The 19,324-nt window shown below is 31.9% G+C and overlaps 1 protein-coding gene across 2 annotated transcripts in view; it reads right to left on the bottom strand.

Moving 5' to 3' along the window:
- LOC134701839 (low-density lipoprotein receptor-like) overlaps positions 1-13,650 on the bottom strand; it is a 46,806-nt gene extending 33,156 nt beyond the window's left edge. The window contains exons 1-6 of one of the 2 annotated variants that reach the window (XM_063562957.1): positions 13,525-13,650; positions 10,393-10,509; positions 7,590-7,706; positions 4,765-5,007; positions 2,751-2,867; positions 661-786 (exon numbers count right to left, since the gene is read on the bottom strand). In XM_063562957.1, the coding sequence (XP_063419027.1) occupies positions 661-786; positions 2,751-2,867; positions 4,765-5,007; positions 7,590-7,706; positions 10,393-10,509; positions 13,525-13,615 (811 nt within the window). In that variant the 5' untranslated portion in view covers positions 13,616-13,650. The remainder of the gene's footprint in view (positions 1-660; positions 787-2,750; positions 2,868-4,764; positions 5,008-7,589; positions 7,707-10,392; positions 10,510-13,524) is intronic. The other variant, XM_063562958.1, reaches the window with a different exon arrangement.
- Between the last annotated feature and the right edge of the window lie 5,674 nt (positions 13,651-19,324).

Genomic DNA, 19,324 nt, shown 5'->3' with positions numbered 1-19,324 from the left:
TTTGTTTGAGTATTGATTAAAAGACAGAACATGAATGCCTTATTTAGACTTTTTGGATTATTTTAAAAATAGAAATGACCGTTTAAAGTGGCTAGTGGGTACAAAATTACGGCAAAAAAATAAACCTTATTTTTTTCATTATTTTTTTTTTATTACACTTTTAGTTATTACTTAATGATATAGCAGAAAAATCAACCCAAAAACGATTCGGTTTGGCCCCAGATGCCTTTTAAAATGTTTAAATCATTGAAAAAGCTTCCAATTGTCTCCCTTTGGAGCAAAAATGCCATTTTTTGGCTTTAGATTTGAAATCTTTTTTAACTCATCGGTGACCTATATTTTTTTTATTATTGTTTTCAAATAAGCTGTACATATACTAAATAATTTTTAAAATTTAAACGATTTCTGTAAGAAGGTTATTTTTTTATTTCGATATTACTTTTATTTCTCCTATTAGGTCAACAGAAAAAAGGACATTAACAAAAATGAATGCTTCTTCCGGAGGCAGATTATGTGCTTCAATGAACGGTGACCCCATTTTTTTAATTTCATTTTTCTTTTAAGTATATAATAAAGTTCATTTATACCAAGGAGCAGCCGTAAGTCTTAACTAAATATTAAACTATGTATCCACTATTTCAATAAAAGAAGTGTACTTACTAACACATCTGGTCTTTTCTTCAAGTTTGTATCCTTTTCTACATGAACAAAGATCCTTTGATTCACCATTTTCATTACAAATATGATCACATCCCCCATTTTTTATCGTACATGAATTAGATGTACCTAAAAAAAATTGATCGTATGTTTTAAAGATAGTTGCGCATAAAATATATTCCAGCTAGCTATAAAAAAAACGCGCAAAAGATACCAATAGATCCCGGAACAGTCAACTAATACACCGAAAATAAACTTACAACGTCATGGCTAAAAATATTAAAAAAAACCAGAAAGAAATTGCACACAAGAAACAACATAGACAACTAAAAACTGAGCAACAATTGGTAGATGCAACTAGTTACGTTACTTTTTTTGGTGTCTATGTAGCAGTTCAATGTTTCTGTTGCTCCGTTTTGGGACCAAAGAGGACATAAAAAGAATAGCTAATAGAATATGATGTTAACTTTGATGGAGAGAGAATTTGTTTTTCTTAAATCTATTAACTGATTTCAAGAAATGTATGTTATTAATGTTCGCGGCGAAGTATTTGCATCATTTAAAACATACACACATTTGCATTTTTTTCTCCTAATATAAGAAATAACCTCACAATTTTGAAGTCCAAAAACTGACTGGTTTGGAGTACAATCTGGAGTACGACAGGGCTGCATCATCTCACCCATCTTATTCCTGGTTGCCATTGACTGGGTGATGCGATGTTAACAACCCTAGAGGACCTTGACTTTGCTGATGATATAGCACTCCTTTCATCAAAACAAGATCATATGCAAGAAAAGACAGATCGGCTCAGCCATTTTGCAAGCCAAATTGGACTGGAATTAAATGCAAAAAAGACTCAAGAAAAGCGACTCAACACAACATCAAACTTACGACTAGAAGCTGAGGGTACAGAAATTCAACAAGTACAAAAATTTACCTATCTAGGAACTGTCGTTAGTACAGAAGATTCAACCAAAAAAGATATTAAAAGTAGGCTAGCCAAGGCAAGATCTGCATTTCAAAGACTACGACCAATTTGGAAGTCTAGCCAATACAACAGAAAAACAAAGATCAGGCTATATAACAGTAATGTTAATTCTGCCCTTCTGTATGGAAGTGAATGCTGGAGAGTAACAAAAAAAGATATGAGATCGCTCTCAAGTTTCCACCACAATTGTCTGAGGCGAATTTGTAAAATCTTTTAGCCAAACCGTATCTCAAATGACCATCTCCTCGAAACGAACAAGTCCATGTGTATCCTCAAAGAAATACAACAGAGGCGCTTCAGATGGCTGGGGCATGTTCTCAGGATGCCTGTATCCAACATAACCAGGACAGCTCTTAGATGGACACCCCAGTGGAAGAGACCAAGAGAAAGACCCAAAACCACCTGGCGTCGAACAATTGAGGCAGAACTAAAGGAGCTTGACATGACCTGGGGAGAAGCCGAAACAAAGGCTAAAGACAGATCTGGATGGAGAAATCTTGTGGCGACCTCATGCTCCACCAGGAGCGAAGAGGATAGGTAGGTAGGTTTGAAGTCCAAAAGAATTGGAAGAACTCAACATGTTTGCCCTTGTCAGATTTACACGAGCCGGGTCAGCGGACACATTTTTGAAACTAGGTGAGCCTGAAATATACTTTGGAAAATCATTTGTTCTGAAATTAATTTTGAAAAATCCATGAAACATACGACAATAATCATGATATTTCTATATTTTGTAATAAATGCAGTCTAGCACAGGTGTTGTAGTGATACGTTTAGATATCTCATGTTTGTAGATATTTCTTTTAACTGATTAAAGAAGTTTGCTGCTCAGTTTAAGTAACTAACCTTCCATTAAAACTATATAAATTAATAGGGGATTCATTGAGGAATCAAATAAGCAAAAAAAGATATAGGGGTCAATGTGCTTGTTTTGGAATATTATTCATTGTAATTTTGGCGGGACAATGTTCCCTCTTGATTTTTCATTGCTTCATCATTGACCAGACGCAATGATAGCATTCCAAGCAGGAAGATTTAAAAAAAAAAAAATATTTTGTATTGTCTTTTTGATTCAATTAGGATGTATAGTATAAACACTTACTACAATTTGACTCATCGGAACTGTCTGTACAGTCTTGGAGACCATCACATTTTGATGTGTTTGCTATACATTGATTATTATCACACTGAAACTGGTCACCACCACATGTGTATGTACCTACAATTAAATTACAGTCCCACTTTAAATGATGTGGTTTGTAAATTTATATTACATGCATTACTTGGAACATGAATAAGCTGATATCTTATCGGGGTATTTTATAGCTGACTATGCAGTATGGGCTTTGATTATTGTTGAAGGCCGTACGGTGACCTATAGGTGTTAACATCTGTGTCATTTTTGTCTTTTGTAGATAGTTGTCTCATTGGCAATCATACCACATCTTCTTTTTTATATTGTGAGTACCTTTTGATTTTTTAACAGTTAAACATTAAGAGCTGCTCATCATTGTATTCAGAATAGACAATGTTCTAATCAACTATATATCAATGTAAGGCCTAAACCCATGAACAAATCCCATTTCGTTTAGTATGCTTTAATGCGGACCGGCATGACAAAATGAAACACAATTCTAACGAAAAACACTTTTTCCTAAAATCCTTTAAATTTCAGTTTGGCATTGGAAGCTTGAGTTAAGTCCTGATGAAATCAAATACCGAAAAGTTCCACTGCAAATGATCACATTTTAAACTGTGTAGATGGCATAAAACACATGAGGCCAAATGGTTATCAAAGGTATTAGTTACTGGACTTGTTATTCCAACCTAGCAGTGACATCGACCCAGTGGTTGTAAATAGTTATGAAAGGCACCAAGCTATTAAAGGATACGCCAGACGCTCAGTTCGTCTACATAAGACTCACAAATCAAAATAGTAAGGAACCCAAACAAGCATAAAGTTAAAGAGCATTTAGGACCCAAAATTTCAAAAATAAATTGCCAAATTCGGAGTTGATTTGTTATATTTTCAGTACCATTATTCACATTTTTCACTCATTATTTGAAGTAAAGATTCCTTTATCCTATTTCAAAGATTTGATTAAGTCCTATTTTTATTAAGATTGTTTTGAGGTTCAGATTCATCCTTCGGTGTAATTTGTAAGGATTTCAAAATAAACAAAAACAAAAAAAATAATACATTGTTAATACTAGGGGCTCAGGAAATTTGATGATGAACGCTACGTCTAGTCCACTGACAACATATCAAAAATTCCACTGATGTCCTAAAGCAAAATATAAACACAAGATTACACCGCAATTAAATAGTCATAAATCATTTTAACTGAAAAAAATCCTGACCACCAATAAAAAAACGGAGGGAATAAACTGTGCGTCATACAAATGTATCCGACACAAAAAGGCAAATACATAATGATACGGGTTAAATAGAAACTAGTTTGTAGGCGCAACATGTCACAGTAGTTTAACAGTACAATACAAGAACAAACTATAAAAAACAGTTAAAAGGGCCATATGTTTTTTTGATTGAGTTAAGTCTGCCAATTGATATTTTATCGTGTGTTTTTCTATGTTGTGATGTTATGCTATTGTTTCAGAAAAAGGAAAAAGGTTTGGATCTATTAAAACGTTTAATCCCGCTGCAAATGTTTGCACCTGTCCTGAATCAGGAATCTCATGTACAGTAGTTGTCGTTTGTTTATGTAATATATACGTGTTTCTTGCTTCTCGTTTTTTTTTATATAGATTAGACCGTTGTTTTTTCCGTTTGAATGGTTTTACACTAGTAATTTTAGGGCCCTTGATAGCTTATTGTTCGGTGTGAGCCAAGGCTCCGTGTTGAAGGATGTACATTGACCTATGATGGTTTACTTTTTAAAAATTGTTATTTGATGGAGAATTGTCTCATTGACACTCACACCATATCTTCCTATATCCATATGTGCTTTTAATTTTAAAATTCTTTAATACATGTTTGTATTATTCAAAATTATCAGTAAATTGTGTATCCTACAATAATCACTAATAGTTCACTTATCATCTGATTCATCATTTAATAAAATAAAGTATGCATGTGCATATAACCATATACGTACAGTTAACCTCATCAGAACCATCAAAACAATCTGCTTCGCCATCACATCTCCAATTCGCAAGAATGCACTGATTTTTGTGTTTACATTGCCATTCTGTCTCCTTACAGAAGTATTTAGGAGAATTTGTTTCACAGCTTTCTTCATCACTGTGGTCATCGCAATCTTCATCTCCATCGCATCGCCATGTAATGTGTATACACTTTCCATTTGTACATTTAAACTGTTCGGCAGGGCATGTGGATGCTGAAATGTCAAGTTTATTGTTTGGAAATTGCATTTGAAGTGTTTTTCATTTTTTTCTAATTTTTGTGCTATTTTCAAATTTCCTGAGAGGTGTGAGAAAACTATTTCTCCTTGCATCTGAAATATCTGTTTCAGCAAATGAACTGTCAAAATTTATTTATAAAGTTAAATTTCCTTGATTTCTTCCTAACACATAAAGTGACTGCATAAAAAGGCGATCATGTTCAATGGCGTTACATATGACATCAACTAACACTGAGTAATTCAATACTCAAAGTTTTTTCTGACTTTTTTAAATTATGATGTCAAATATTTATATGATAAAAGAGGGACGAAAGATATCAGAGGGACAGTTAAACTCATAAATCGAAGATAAACTGACAACACCATGGCGAAAAATGAAAAAGACAAACAGACAAACAAAAGTACACATGACACAACATAGAAAACTAAAGAATAAGCAACACGAACCCTATCAAAAACAAGGGGGGCTCTCAGGTTCACCGGAAGGATAAGCATATCCTTCTCCACACGTGGCACCCGTCGTGTTGCTTATGGAATAACGAATCAGGTAAATAGTATAATTGGATAGGTCACATTTATGACAACGATGAGGATTGTAGTAACGACGTAAGGAACATATGCGATATGTTCATTCATCTTGTTTATTCTCCTTCCTTCAAATATTCAGTGTGATAAGATCATTTGATTTATCGAGGATATCGTCATATCTTTTGATGACATTTTCTTTAGAATAGATTTCTTCAGCTGTTTTTGACAAATGATTACGAAATTTTCTGTCCTCAATTTTCTTTCAACTGCGTATTTTATTTGGACTTTTTACCTTTTGAATCGACCGTCACAGGCAAAATGCGTCCCTGGCGTTCAAAATAGCAAGCTAAGTTTCTTTGGTTAAATTTCAGTTTGTGTTTGTATTGATGTTTCAGATTGAGATGAATGTTTTATATTCCCAAAAAATTGCAACAAAAATGGATTGTATATTATAAGCATGTAGGTTGAAATATTTTCTAGCTTATCATATATAATATACGAGACCACTGAATATTTACCCAGTTCTCTTCCGAATATATTATTTATAAGGTAGACCAGTTCAGTAGTACAATAGTTATATAAGGCACCAGGATTATAATTTAATACGCCAGACGCCAATTTTGTCTACATAAGACTCATCGGTGACGCTCAGATAAAAATAGTTACAAATCCACCAAGTACAAAGTTGAAGAGCATTTAGGACCCAAAATTCGAAAAAAAGTTGTGACAAATACGGCTAAGGTAATCTATTCCTGGGATAAGAAAATCCTTAGTTTAAAAAAATAACCATATAGTTATCAAAGGTACCAGGATTATAATTTAGAACGCCAGACGCGCGTTTCGTCTTATAATTGATATCCATGTCAACACCGAAGTGCTGACTTCTAGGCTGGTGATACCAAATCGAGTTAGCATGTCAAGTTAATTCTGTATTACAAATTAAATAAATATAAATGACATTCTCTCATATTATTCAGCAACTTCACAAAACTCAATTGCCTTATACTGTTTCTTATTGTTTGAATGAAATTTGATGTAATCCAATTTTGTTATTTATCTCTCCTACATTAAAAATTTTGATTCCTAACTCGGATTTGGTCATAATTTTGGTTTGCATGTGTTAGTTCACTCCTCAAAGTTTGTATAAAGTAAAATCACAAATACTGAACTCAGAGGAAAATCAATTTGGAAAGTCCATAATCACATTGCAAAATCAAAAAACAAAACGCATCAAAAACGAATGGACAAGAACTGTCATATTCCTGACTTGGTACAGGCATTTTCAAATGTAGAAAATGGTGGATTAAACCTGGTTCTATAGCGCTAACCCTCTCACTTTAATAACAGTCTCATCAAATTACGCTACATTTACATGATGCGTTAAATAAACAGTCACAATTAATAAAATCGTCAAAATATGGGTACATCAGTCATCATCGTATAACAATTTTAAAAGGAACAATTTAACAGGACACAAAAACATCTACTATCTACATAAGGTTTTTGATTTTAAATTATTTTCTTCTTATTATGTTACACATGTAGTAACTTCTTATGTATCATTGTTCAAGGACGAATACGCTTCCCTGTGCAACTGAGGGTTGATGTAACACGTGATTGGTAATAAAATATGTTTAATATTAAAAAAAGGAAGAATACGCGGCTTGACTATCTAAGTTAAGACTTTTTTCATGACAACACGACAGATGGTACTAACCGAGCAGAAAATGCTAACCAATCTGCATCACTTTTGTTCATACTGAGATTTTCGTGGGATTAGTGTTGGTATGTTGTTTTTGTTTCTCTTATATTTTGTTGTGTTGTTTGTGTTTATTCGCCTGTTGTTTTTATTGCTTCTAGCCGTCTTCTCTCCAATGAATTACAGTCAAACATTAATTAAATCAATATCATGTTAAAGCATAACGAATTACCCATATGTCATAACACTCTGAATCTTGTGATAAAGAACAGCTACAAAATGTAAGGTCATCTATGGTCATCTATACATTTACACAAATACATATACTTACGACAGTTCTGTTCATCGCTTCCATCACCACAATCATCTTCACCATCACAAAACCATTTTGATGGCATACATTTACCGTTAAAACATCGTTTTTGATCTTTAACACATGTTGGATTATCTGGTATATATTTATAAGCGAAATTGTAACAACATGATGCATTTTCTCAAAAAAGTAGACCTGACATGCCATACATTTCTCTGTTCTTTAAAATATAATGTTATTTTCATTTTCTTTAATTTGTAAGTGTTGCTCTGAACTATTTGCAGTTCATTCAAAATTCAGGATTCTTACCTAATAACAATGAATTTCATCAAATTAAACTTTTCAAGTTGTCAGAAATCTTAACAATCTTCTGTAGAAAACCGCGATCATCTCATCCAAGTGTCACGTGAAAATAATAAAGCCTTCTTACAACTGACAACTCTAATTCAATTCTACTTCAGGGCTGTTATAATCAAGTTTCTTAAATTCTTTAAATATTGTTATAGTAGAGAGTCATTTGAGTTAATATTGCTAAAATTCAAATTAAGTTTTCATACAATTTTCCCCCTAAAAATTCTGTTTGAACATCAGTTTAAATTAAAGCATGATATTTTCAGTAAAATAAATGTGAAATTACAACATGGTATAATAATTACTATGTTGAAGAATATATATTTTTTCAAAATGTTTAGATATTCTAACACATGTGTCATCTTAACAATGAAATGGAATTATCAAAATCTGACAGGGTTGTAAGTATGCTTGACACTAACTACACTAAGTACTAGATGTTTTCGGAAATAATTCGATATAAATATAAAAAAGAAGATATGGTATGAGTTTCAATGAAACAAATCTCCATCCAAGTCAAATTGTATAAAAAGTTAACAATGATAGGTTTCAAGTACGACCGTCAACACGGAGCTTTGGCTCAGATCGAACAGCATCCAACAAAGGGCCCCAAAATGACTAGTGTAAAACAATTCAAACAGGAAACCAACTGTCTAATCTATATACAAATGGATAGATGCACAAACACGAAACAAAATAACACGTTATAACAGGCTCAAACATTCACTCTAAATCGAGTAAATGTTTGTAATAGTGTAACATTACAACATAATATAAAATATGACTTCAAATATTTTACTAGCTTAAAAAGAAATTTAAACAAAATTAGCTCCAATCATAACCTGTATTAGTAGGCTTACGTATACATTGACAATACATAGTACTTTTATTATTACAGTTGATGAATATATTTGGCGAAACATTTTCACAAATGAATGTTTTGCCAAAATATGCATATTGGTTTATTTTGTGACCAGGCTTTTTTTTACATGATAATTGTTATGCATTACAATTATATGAAAGAGGTGCCTAAGTATTCAAATTGTTACTTCTAGATGGACTAACGGAACGTCATCAGCCACACATTGATTGACATGTTACAAGTAAATGCTTTTGCTATTGGTTTTGTTGTTGTAAATGTACAATCAGGATATATATATAGTTTCAATGATTTTTAAAACTTAGACAGTGCTGAAAATCGAATTCTGGAGGATTGTTTTATAGTATTGATTTGGTTAAATGTCATTTTAAACAAATTCGTATAAAAAATAACTAAAAATTTCATGTTGGGATGAATTTTATTTCCAACTATTTGAAACTTCTTGAATGTGTTTATCGTGACTGTATAACGTTAAAGTTCACAATCAAAGTTGCTGTTAAAATTTTTTTGACTTAAAAGTAGTTGTTAAGTGGGCGTATGGCTGGACAGAAATAAGACCAGAACGTAAGGTGGTGGGACGAGACGATATATATTTTCCCGGGAAACGCATTAAGTCCCGTTGTTATATAGTATGTTAGTGCTGGGGCGGCATCTTGAAACCCTTATCAATCATTTATCCCTGAGCTTTAAACCAAACAAATACACACACACTTTGTGATTTAAAAAGTAAAATAGATACTCCAAAATCAAAGCTCAAAGTACTAACAGAATTCATTTGTATATGGAACACGTTTAATACTGAATTTCTCAAACAAAAACAAAAGTAAGAATAATGTCGTTTATTTATTTGTTTGAATTAAGGTATTGTTAAATGAGCAAGGTTATGTTGCATTTCAATATGACTCCAAAACTAGAATAAGTTAGACTACGAAAAGCAGTTCTAACGATATAGATATTAAAAAATATTTCTGTGTATACTTGTGTTACCCTTGCTTCAAGTGTTTATAGAATAGCTTATCGAATAATTCAAATAGAAAAAAATATTCAACGAGAGGCCGAACAACACATTAATTAACGAATGTGCGTATCCTAGGAGTTAATCATCAGTATTGCTCTGTCACCAGTTGAAAATTGTTCGATATTCAATTTTTTTGATGAGTCATTCTTTTTATTACATTGGCAAATGGCTTTTTTTCTAAAATTAAATTTGAAAATGTAAAGAACGTCATTTCTTCAAAACTTTCACAACTTGTTTTGATCCGATGTCATGACAACGGCTAATTTTGTATGACGTCAAATGAATGGAAAAAAAACCTACATATACATTTGTATTACAAATGTGAAATCATTTGTTTTTTTTTACTGTTACCTTTATCTATCTGTTACCTTGTGTGCGTTTAGACAGTTACTTGCATTATTTCAGATACCTAGTGTTAAGTATTGTCTTTTTAATTTAAACATATGTAACACAAATACTACCGGAGAAATTACTATTGCCACCTGATAAAGAATCATTAGCAAAGTTCAATATTTAACAATGCCACGAGTATATTTACTTGAATTTCAATAATCGCAGTCTGTCCAACTTACAATTGCACTTAAGTTCATCCGAGCCGTCAGAACAATCTCTCTCTCTGTCACATCTCCATCTTATATGAACACACTGGCCAGAGTCACACCTGAACTCATCAGAAGAACATGTTATACCTAAAACCAATTAAACGTATTTTATTTTGTAAAAGTTTAAAAAAAATATTTTTCAAGAAAGATTCATACAAGATAATTTTTAAACTCTACACAGTTAAATTTCAGCAAAAACATAGTTTTGTTGGCTTCTATGTTTGTAATTATTTGTGTTGGGTAAGGGGGGTGATTTATAACAAGCATTTTTATCCAGACTTGTAAAACTTGTATTCCTATTTGTTTTTGAAATCCGTTTTAGACATTTTAAAAATAAAAGAACTGTTGATTGACATGACGTACTTATATTCAGTACAAATGAATCATCGAATTTCCTTATTAGGTTCTAAAATCAAAGTTTGGTATTTTTTTCATACACAAATATTATATTACTGTATGTTCATAAAAATCGATCATTGAACTAGGTGGTTATATAATAGATACTGTGGATTCATTTATTTTCGTGGATACCAATTTTCGTGGATTATTGAAAACTTGCAAGTTCGTGGATATTAAATTTCATGGTTTTGCCAAAGTCAACATACAAGCCTATAGAAAATTTGTTATTCGTTGAACATTTAACTTCGTGGTTCACCAGTACCCACGAAAGCCACAAAAATTGGTATCCCACGAATAATAATGAATCCACAGTATACACAAACCTACTGGTTTTTTCTTTGCAATGAGTCGAATAGTTTCACCAATTGATTACCCAAAGTCTACCAAATTTCTGATAAAGAGACTAATGATCAGTACGAATAGGGAAAGACATGGTGGATAAATATGAAAAGAATTTATCGCAGTGTTCATTTATTCATCTCTTCATTTAAATGCTACAACAAGGACATTTGAATCGTCAGGTGTTTTTCTGTCAGATTCAAGCCAATGAAGTTGAGCTATCAATTTATAAGCGATCTCAAACATGTTGTTGTAAGCTAGACTTATACGTCTATGTAAGTACTAATGTAAACTCTTTTCAATCAAATGTACAAACTGAATAACAATATAATTTGTTAGTATGTATGTTCTTTGAGATTCCGCCAATTTAAACGCACCCCTGGATTGACTGCAAGGGTACAGCGGATCCCTGTACACTCCCTAACGATTAAAAGAGATGTGTCCTTTACAATATTATCCCACCACCAGAACAATCCCCATCCAACAGAGCCCAAGGAAGCATGTAGGACACCGGGAAGTTTGTTATTATGGTGGAGGAAGCCGAAGTACTCGGAGAGAACCACCGGGCCACTCGTAGGAAATAGACAAACCAGAGAGATATCAGAAGATTTATCTCCAGGTCAAAGTAGGGGACAACTTTGACCAACCGAGGCCCCAAAGTACCAATTCTAGTTTAAACTCCGGACTCGGTACCAGAGATGTGTGTGAGAGGGTGAAAATTACCCTCCTGATGTACTGATATTTTTAGCACCCCGAGTGAGAATTAAACTCGGGACCCTAGCACTGTAGCCATCGGTCTTAACCACTAGACCACGAACTGACATATGTGAAAATATATGTACAATATAATTGACTGGCTTTAATTCATAGATGACTGGAAGGATACAAATAAAAATAAATGTATCGTTACAAACAGTTTAAAAATGTGGATGCACACAAATTAAGGCAAAAGCAGCTGACCGAAATTTAAATCTTGTAAATCGATTTGGAAGAGACTTTGTCGTTAGAATTCCGGTTGATATTTGTTGTTCTGCCAAAGTTTGCTAACAATCATAATACGCCAAAGAGAAAATAGCGCTCATAATGTAATTTATGAATAGCTAAAGCAGTAGTTGAATATGATAGTCAAAATGGTTGTTAAATTCTTTTCAATCTGGGAAAAGGGGGGGGGGGTAATTAACGCCACTTTTGAGCACCGCATTTGGGCTATTGCGTGGCTGCCAATTTTATTTGGTGGAGAAGCCGGAGTGCCCGGAGTGTTCCATCGACCTGCGATAAGAAAACATACAATCCTTGTCTTATAAGATTGGAGTAGAGTGCGCCTGCACTGGCAAGTAACTTAGTGACTAGGGCTTAAGTGCAGAAAGAACCCATTAAAACGAGAGAAGTAAATGCTACATCCACTTTGACATTTCATCTTTTTTGTTAACACACCAGTACAATTTTCGTCAGACCGAACACCATAACCACAATCACTATCACCATCACATATCCAATTACTTAATATACATCTGCGAGTTTTCTCACATTTGAACTGGGTTTTTTTTACGGAACAGTTAGTTTCTGAAAATACAATATCTTACTTTGTATTGTTAGATATTGTCGTCATGCAGTGTACTCTCCTTTGAAATTTAATTTCCTCGCCATACAGCGTATGGTTTATTGAATTTGTTTCATCACCATGAAGTGTATAGTCCCTTCGATATGTTTTCTCCGTCATGAATTGTTTGTTCCTTTGAATTTGATTTCCCCGTCATGCAGTGTTTGGTCCTCTGCATTTGATTTTTTAGAACCCATTTAATGATATATTGTTTGACACTTTATGTTTGTTCTAAATAGCTGCATCTCCGTGTATCAAACGTCGTTAACAGCAGAGTTGAAGTTAGAATTAATGCTAGATTCCTTTCGTTCTAACGAGAAGATCTTGTCGATAAAAAGAGGAGCCCATTAGGTTTCCCATATGAATGCAGATTAATTGTACAAAAACACACTATTCAAACGTAACAAATATGCTGTCAACAAACAAACATGAGTTGTTTTTAAAAGAAGAAAAAAATACATTAATCCGCTTCACAATTTCAGTAATTGAAGTACAAGTAAACAAAGCTAAACACGACATTTGTTTTACATCGATGTTTTTTTTCAATTTTAATAATTCCACTTATGAAATTTACCAAAAATATGAAAATAATACAACAAAAGATTTTATCAACAAATCTGAATTAATACGCAGCTATTTGCCATCACCTTGAAGAGCAACCCATTATCTTTTCCAAAATTGAATTTATCCGTTAAAGCCACATTTTTCTTCAATGGCATATCAATTGTTTCTATAATAATTTAATACATGCATGATTGTCTCACCTGTAGCTAATGAAGTAGATTCTGCTAACGACATCGAATTAACTGTGATGAGAAAAAAAATCATGATAGATAAGGAACACATTTTGAACATAAAATCATCAAATCTGCAGTCAATGTATATTTACATCAAATATTGAGGTAAAGTTGGGGTTTCTGTTAAGGATATTATAATTTTGAAATAAAAATATACATAAACATTAAAGTTTAATGACACAGTTCATGTGCAATTGTTTATATTTTAGAAGTGAATAATTTCTTTCGAAAAAATATATTTGTTTCAAAATAAATTGACCAAACAAAAATGGCTTTGATTTTTTTCTCCTGTGTTTTATATAAAACATTACAAAATGTACCAAAAGAATTTACGTACAATTGAAACATCACCATCTAAAGTGTTATAAACGTCAAAATAGTTGTCAATTTTTAATTTGAAATTTCCGTTTTCTAATAGATTGGGATGCCAATTATATTAATTATATTTGACATGACACCAATTTAACTAAATATAAAATGTGAGAGGATTTGAATATTTCACATGTATATTTTGAAATAATATCTTATTATTTAAGGGATGTGAAACAATGTTATGAGTAATAACTTTTTCTTCAAGATGTTTGAACAGATTAATGACTTGAACTATATCCAAACTTAAACTAATTATACAAAACTTAAACAAGTTGAACCAAACTAAAACGTCATTGTACCAAACTTAAACGTTATTATACCAAACTTAAAAGAAGTTAAACCAAACATTATAAGTAATTATTCAAAACTTCTGTTTTTTTTTCTACAGTAATGTACTTGCATTTTGCAAATATTTGTTTTATTCAGTGATTAAAAACATATTTCGTATGATCTGGGATTTTGCACATATTTGTTGTTTCTTTGATTTTAAATTTTTGAAGTGTTCTGGAATTTTGCGTATTAATAAACTGTACAACAGAACAAATGAAGATGTTTGTAAAAGGTCATTTTTACAGAAATTCTATAAAATTAAAAAATACATACAGTTCCTTCGTATTTTAGAAATCAATTAAGCACAAGTCTAAAAAAAACACTCCACAAATCACAAATCACTTAACTATAAGCCATCAAAAAAATTAGAGTAGCTCCAATGGTGTTATTCTAGGATGAAGTTCAATAAAATGTGCACAATTGATGAATAAGGATTGCATGAATACTACAACGGAACAATTTTTTGAAAATATAAAAGAATTAAAAACCAATTTCCCAGAGAACAATTAAAGGTTTTTCCAACAAAAACCATGTATTTTGATATGAAAGTAGTAAAATTCGGTTTAAAATGTAATTTCCTGCGTCAAATGATAGCTTATTTATTGAACGCTGATTCCAAAAATATATTGTTTCTTTAAATAAGAGAGATCATTTGTTACTTCCAGTTTGAAAAATGTTTCTTCTGGTATTATTGGAAAGTTTACTTGACACTGATTCTCAAAATATCTCGTTTTATTTACTTTTATATTATATAAAAAAGTACAAAAAATAACTACTTCCGGTTTACACAAGGCCACTTCCGGTTGGCTTTTCCAAGGTTAAATGGCTTGAAACCTAATGCAAAAAGTCCCTTGGCTTTGTCATGTATACATATGGGATTAAAGCAAAGGTCAAAATCTAGAACGTCAATTTAACATATGACCTTGCGCTCAATTTCAAGGTCACCAACAAAGGACCTCAAATCAAAAAATCCTAGGTCTTGATTTTATTTGGTTCATGAGTTATATCATCATAGGCATATTTTTAAATAAAAGAAGGGAGAAAACTTTAATTTGTCACCATATGTTGCAACTTACATTTAAGTAAAAATATGTTGTTGATATCTTATATCGTGTTTGAAAAGAGGTGAAAATAAGCCAAAATCCAAATTTAGAAATGAACTTGACCTTTGACCTTGGCCCTATTTTCCTCATTTTTTGGGACCAAGGACCTCAAATCAAAAGAACCTAGGGATCTATCACTTATTGTTTACCAATTACAATTACATTTTACGTATTTTATATACAGAAGGGGAAATAACTCTCATATGGAGCTTCTGGACTGCTTCGGTCAAAATTATTTTTAAGATCCTGAGGATATAACGAGCATATTGGTGAAATAATTTTGTCGTAATCCTTAACGGTTGCGAAGTAGGTTTGTACACAAGAAAAACAGTGTTCGCGGAGATAACTCGGCTTAACAGGGTCAGTTTTAAAATCGTAATAATTGTGTAATATCATACGCAAAAATCTAAGCGACATCTATCGAAAAAAAAAACGTCAGAAAAAGTGGCGAAAGGAGAACAAAATAATAATAATTAAAAACCAATTGTTCAGAGAACAATTGAAGGTCTTTTCACCATAACAATGTATCTTAATATGAAAGTTGTGAAATTAAGTTTAAAATGTCATCTCAATCGTCAAATAATAGCTTATTGTACGCTGATTCCAAAAATATATGGTTTCTATACGATACCTTTTTAAATAAGAGAGATACTTTGTTACTTCCGGTTTGAAAAATGCTATTTCCGATAATATTTGAATATTTACTTGACACTGATTCCAAGAATATCTAGTTCTATATACTTTTATATTAATAAAGTACAATCAATATCTACTTCCGGTTTACACAAGGTCACTTCGGGTTTTTTTTCAAGGTTAAATGATTTGATACCTTTTGCCAAAAGTTTCATGGCTTTATCATGTATACATATGAGGTAAAAGCAAAGGTCAAAATCTACAACGTCAAATAAGCAATGACCTTGAGATCAATTTCAAGGTCATCAATCACGGACCTCAAATCAAAAGACCATATTTCCTAATTATATTTGGTAAATGAGTTATATCAACATACACATATTTTTAAATAACACAGGGGAGAAAACTCCCTTTTACGTGCAACGTACACTTGCAATCAAAATTTACGTGTTACGACATGTCAAAACTAACAATTTAGTAAAAATAGTTTGTTGATATCTTATACAGTTTAAGAAAATAATTGAAAATAAGCCAAATTCTAAAATAAAAATATGACCTTGATCTCTGACCTTGACCTAATTTTTATTTTTTTGGACCAAGACCCTCAAATCAAAAGATCCTAGGTCTCTTTCACTTATTGTCTACAAGATAGGAATGCATATCACTTATATCAAATGCATTAGGGGAAATAACTCCCATATTGAGCGTTCAAATTGTTTTGGTAAAAAATTGGACAAATCATGCCAAGGATATAAAAAGTAATTTTATAAAATAAATTTGTCGTAATCTTTTACGGTTGCAAAGGAGTAGTTGACATAAGGAAACAGTGTTTGGGAAGATAACTCATACAAAGAAAAGAATTCAGTTACGCAGGGTGAATTTCAAAACCGCATTAACTGTTCGATATCATATACCAAATATCTAAGCGACATATTGCGAAACAAATGTTTATCGCAAGAACAAATTGAGACAGAAGAAAAAAAAAATAATCAGAAGAAAAATAATAGGTCTTTCCACAGAAAAGTGGAAAGACCTAATAATAATCAGAAGAAGAAAAACAATAGTTCTTTCCACAGAAAAGTGGAAAGGCCTAATAATTTCATAACTTCGAAAGGAGTCTGTGATCTTTTCAAATTGAATGGTCTTTACCAATTTTTTTTTATGTAAGCGGAATTTAATAATATTTCAAACATCTTTATGTACTGTTAACGGGACAACATTGAAAGATCAGAACAGATGTATTTTATTCACTTCTACAATTTAACAGTGGGGCAAAAGATTGCAGATGGACAGTCAAACTCATAAATCGAAAAAAGACGAACAACGCCAGGGCAAAAAAATAAAGAAAGACAAACAGACATATTATAGAACAAAAGACACAACATCGAACAAAAGACACAACATCGAACAATAAAGACTTAGTAATATGATCCCCACCACTCATGTAATTTCAAACCCAGCAAATAGTCTAATTCGGTAGGTCACATTTGTGGTGAAAAGGAATGGTGACCAATTTAATTAGTTTTTCCAAATTAATAAACAAAATTAAAACAGAATTTCATATTGAAAATATGTTACCAGGAGAAAGCTGAGAAGCTAAATGGTACATTTATATTTCTGACAAATGTTACATTTAAGATATTGATCTTATTGTGATTTTTCAATTACATTTTGTACCTTAAACCACAATATCTTCCAATGTTATCTATGAAATCTAAATGGCTAATTGTAAGCAATAAAGTTGATATCCAAATTATGAAAATAAAAAAAATTTATCTTTGTTTTAAGATGACAAGCAGGTTAGTAATACAAAAAAATTATTTGACATCCATTTCCATTCATAAAAATATCATTCAATGTCAAATAACAATTACCTTAGATCTTATTATTTTTTTATGATTACTTATAACAAACATGTTTTTTTGTTCTTCCTGAAATGAAGAAGGCAAAAATAAGCAAAACATTTTTAGGCATATATTGAAACTGTTACTTATAATTGATTTCAGAGATATAAAGGGCTTTGTGTCCTATGCCTTGTTAAATGTTTATTTTAGACTTTTTTTTATAATGGGGTTGAATATTTTACATGGTAATAAATACTTTCATGTTGTTTTTATCGGAATGCATATTGATTTTGCTATCTATAAATTTGATAAGAGAAAAAGTAAAATCACAAAAATACTGAACTCAGAGGAAAATCAATTTGGAAAGTCCATAATCACATGGCAAAATCAAAAAACAAAACGCATCAAAAACGAATGAACAAGAACTGTCATATTCCTGACTTGATTTAAATCGGTAAACATGAATTTGATAGCTAGTGCTCCTTTGGACGATATCATTCTATGATGACTGTTTTATTTCAAAGAGAGACAAAAAATACCGAGATTTAGGTACTATCATTCAAAAACATTTTTTTTTAGTTACTGTTTAGTTTCAAAATTTATAAACGGGTAATTTTTGATAATTTGTTATAAATCATGGCAGTCCCGAAGTCCCGACTACCGAGCTTGTAATACCATCGACACAGTGCTGTGAAAACGAAAACAACACGATATAAGTTAAATGCTTGATCTTCAGTGCTTAAGTGTTAATGTGCGACGATCACAACAGTTTCGCTTTATTTAGGTGGACTAGTTCAACATATCTAGATAATTAATTTTAGATTCCAGCTTTTATTCCAATAAATGGTTATATAATTTTTGTTCAGATAAGGTAATAGGTCCTTTTGTATGAAGGCGGTGAAGATTGGTAAGGAAACCAATAATAAAAAAAACCTATAACGCCTGATACGGTTTTTCAATTTGAAGAATCTAATTATCTTTAAAAAGTGAGAGTAGTAGTCCTGTTAGGCTTTTCTGTTCATGGTTGTTAGGTATAGCAAATTAGCCGAAATCAAGACATTAGAATCAGAGACAGTCATATAAAGATTTGTAACCTTGATTTGTACAAAAGGGATAGATTTATTTCCAGATCCTTGGATGAAAGGTATATTGGTGCAGATAAGTTGAATTTGGATTCAGAGTACTGTATTTTCAGGGCGCTTGCTGTCTTGAAATGTAAAAGTGTTTTAAAATTATGCACTGTAAATAAGCAATTATCATTTACTAGAGCTTTTGTTATATATTGTTGGAGGGTTGGCCAGACATTTGTATTAGTAAGAATACGTCTGGGCTCCATAGTTTCAGAAGCGATGGAGATTCTAGTGGTGCAAACATAGAATGTATCAAAAATTTAATTAAAGCTCATGATAGATGGTCTTCGGATAAAGTCAAAGTTGTTACATAAAATACGCTTTAAAATCCCAGATGGTTGTCTCTTTGAAACTT

Source organism: Mytilus trossulus, unplaced genomic scaffold (genome assembly GCF_036588685.1).
Source record: "Mytilus trossulus isolate FHL-02 unplaced genomic scaffold, PNRI_Mtr1.1.1.hap1 h1tg000343l___fragment_2___debris__unscaffolded, whole genome shotgun sequence".
Classification (NCBI taxonomy): domain Eukaryota; kingdom Metazoa; phylum Mollusca; class Bivalvia; order Mytilida; family Mytilidae; genus Mytilus; species Mytilus trossulus.
This window is presented reverse-complemented; position numbering and strand designations above follow the sequence as displayed.